This window comes from Solanum tuberosum, unplaced genomic scaffold (genome assembly GCF_000226075.1).
Source record: "Solanum tuberosum cultivar DM 1-3 516 R44 unplaced genomic scaffold, SolTub_3.0 scf00072, whole genome shotgun sequence".
NCBI classification, from domain to species: domain Eukaryota; kingdom Viridiplantae; phylum Streptophyta; class Magnoliopsida; order Solanales; family Solanaceae; genus Solanum; species Solanum tuberosum.
The window spans coordinates 1,101,632-1,104,428 of NW_006238999.1; the positions used below are offsets into that span (position 1 = coordinate 1,101,632).

The following is a 2,797-nucleotide window of genomic DNA, read 5'->3' on the forward strand; positions in this document are numbered from 1 at the left end:
TCCCCTCTCCCAGATCTCGCTCGCCACTCTCCCAGATCTCGCTTGCTCACTCGCCTCTCTCACTTTTTACAATTGGTCTTTTTGTATATGTATACCAAAACAGATTATACAACTGTTTTTTTTTGTATATGTATAGCGAATTATACATATATATGTTTGCTATGGAGCGCAATTATGCAAATTTTGCTATAGCATACAAATATGAATTTTGTGTTTGCTATATGTGAAAGTTGCTCTTTTAATAAGTGTTACGTGATACAAATTTAAATTAATCAGATATCCCGCAGGGTGGTTGGGGGGCATGGACGGACTCCCTTTACGTACTCCCACTTACCAACTGTATCATATAATAAAATAAAAACAGTGGGCTCCCAAAACTTTGTTATTATTATATATCGACAAACACATTTGAGTTACTAGCTATTTTATGTTATTATTTCAAAAACTTTGCTATTATTACATAACTAGTTATTATAACAACAAATTCTAAGTTGTACTAGTACTTGTTCGTGTTCGTGTTCGTGATCGTGATGAAGAGAGTTGTACTATTGGCTTTACCGGTTGTACTTTTATCGTTAATTTATCGAGCTATTATCCCCCCTCCTCCAAGAAGTTGTAGTGCTGCTGGTGTTCCATCACAAACACCAAAAATCAAGCTAAGAGATGGAAGAAATTTGGTGTACAAAGAATATGGTGTGCCAAAAAATATTGCTAAGTATAATGTTATATATGTTCATAGCTTTGGTGGTAGCAAATTTGAAGCTTCACTTATAATTCCGGTATGTATAAAAACTTATATATATTGAATTATTTCGAGTGTGTTTGATATGATAGAAGTCATTCACGATTAAAAAGAAGGAGAAACTACATAATTACATAAACATACCTATATCATATTTACTACTAGGATCTCTCTATAGTTTATTTCACTAATTAATAATTTCATATGTCAGATACACTTAGATACATGTTTTTGGCTATCAGATACACTGAAATAAGGGAGAGAGGTGAACGAGATTTGTCTATCTATCCCAGATACATGTGAATCACACCAGATCTGGAATACCAGATACGCGAGCGAGATATGAGAGTGACAAGCGAAATGAGAAAGAAGTGAGGGAGATTTGTTTATGTATTCCAGATACAAGTGAATCTACTTGGATACAGGGGATTTTAACAATAAGTTTTTGCTAGTCTCATAGAGTCTTCAAGACACAATTTCTTTTCCTCTCATACCAAAAATACCCTCAATTTTTTACATTTTTTCAAGGCTTGATTGAAGATTTTTTAAAAAATAAATAAATTAAACTAATGTTTTTTTTTTTTTTTGGTCATAGCAAGCAATTGAAGAACTAGGGGTATATTTTGTATCATTTGATAGACCAGGTTATGGTAAAAGTGATCCTCATCCAAAAAGAAGTTTTAAAAGTTTAGCTCTTGATATTGAAGAAGTTGCTGATCAATTGGAACTTGGAAATAAATTCTATGTTATTGGATTTGCAATGGGTGCACACTTTGTTTGGGGTTGCCTTAAGTACATACCTCATAGGTAACATCAAATTTTACTATTACTAATATGTAATTTTCTTGTTATATTTGTTTTTTTCGATGTTCGATATTTGTTGTGGGGTTTGATTAGTATGGATCTTGTGTCGAAAGTTTTACTTTGAGAGATGAAGTGCGTGAATATTGTATCGGCTAGCCATTTTTCATATCGATTTTTGAAAAGTAGACGGTGTTTAAAAATTCATTAGGAAATAGCCACTTTTAATGTGGAAACATGATGATAATTTATTCATGGATTCCGAACTTAAGTAGGTGAAAAACATCAGGATATATCTATTATGAATTTCGAACTTCAAGAAGTGAAAACCGTGCCTTGAAATTCATTTAGGATATTGTGATGAGAGTTTCGCCTTTTTAAATTCAAAATTCATGATAATTTCTTGAATTTAAAAAAATTGGCTATTATTTAATGATTTTTGAATTTATAGTCATTTTTCAATTACAAGTAAGGAAAACGGCTATTTTTTTTAATTTTGGTCACTTAGGTGAAATTACAAGTAAGTCTCTTGGTAAACTATGATAAATTTGATAACTAATTAACATGTTATCGCATATTAAATTTCAATGATAGCGTAAAATAACCTTTATATCAGCGTATATTGTATACAACTTAAATCACATTTGTTATTATTTTGCTATTTCACAACATCATTGTTTCTTCTGATTAATCTTATAGAGTTTAAGTTCTATACACATATCGACGTAAGAAATATTTACATTTTTTTTTGGTATACATATATAGATTAGCAGGAGCTGCATTATTAGCACCAGCAATTAATTATTGGTGGCCAGGATTTCCATCAAATTTAACGAAAGAAGCTTATGAGAAACAATTAACTAGAGATCAATGGGTTTATAAAGTTGCATATTATACCCCATGGCTTATGTATTGGTGGAATACACAACAATATTTTCCTGGATTTAGTGTTATTACTGGGGAATTTAAATTGTCTCAAAAAGATCTCAAAATTGCCTATTCACTTGATGAGATGCAACTTCAGCAGGTACATAATTCTTTCCTTTTAATTTATTTATTTTCGCTGTCTTTTGTTGTTCAGACTCTTTACAAATATCATCGGGTGCACGTAAGGTCCTTTGAAAGTTTTTTTTTTTTTGGAGGATCTGACACAGGAGTTCCAAGAGCAATGTAGCTTTTCGTTGAGTTAATTATTTCTCAAATGATCGATCACGTTGCTTTTTGTCATTATATATATATATATATATATATATA

The 2,797-nt window shown here is 31.1% G+C and overlaps 1 protein-coding gene across 1 annotated transcript in view; it reads left to right on the top strand.

Moving 5' to 3' along the window:
* Window positions 1-413: 413 nt before the first annotated feature.
* Window positions 414-2,797, top strand: part of LOC102594761 (uncharacterized) — a 3,771-nt gene continuing 1,387 nt past the window's right edge. The window contains exons 1-3 of the mRNA XM_006345939.2: window positions 414-779; window positions 1,338-1,549; window positions 2,309-2,570. Coding sequence (XP_006346001.1) covers window positions 531-779; window positions 1,338-1,549; window positions 2,309-2,570 — 723 coding nt within the window. The 5' untranslated portion in view covers window positions 414-530. The remainder of the gene's footprint in view (window positions 780-1,337; window positions 1,550-2,308; window positions 2,571-2,797) is intronic.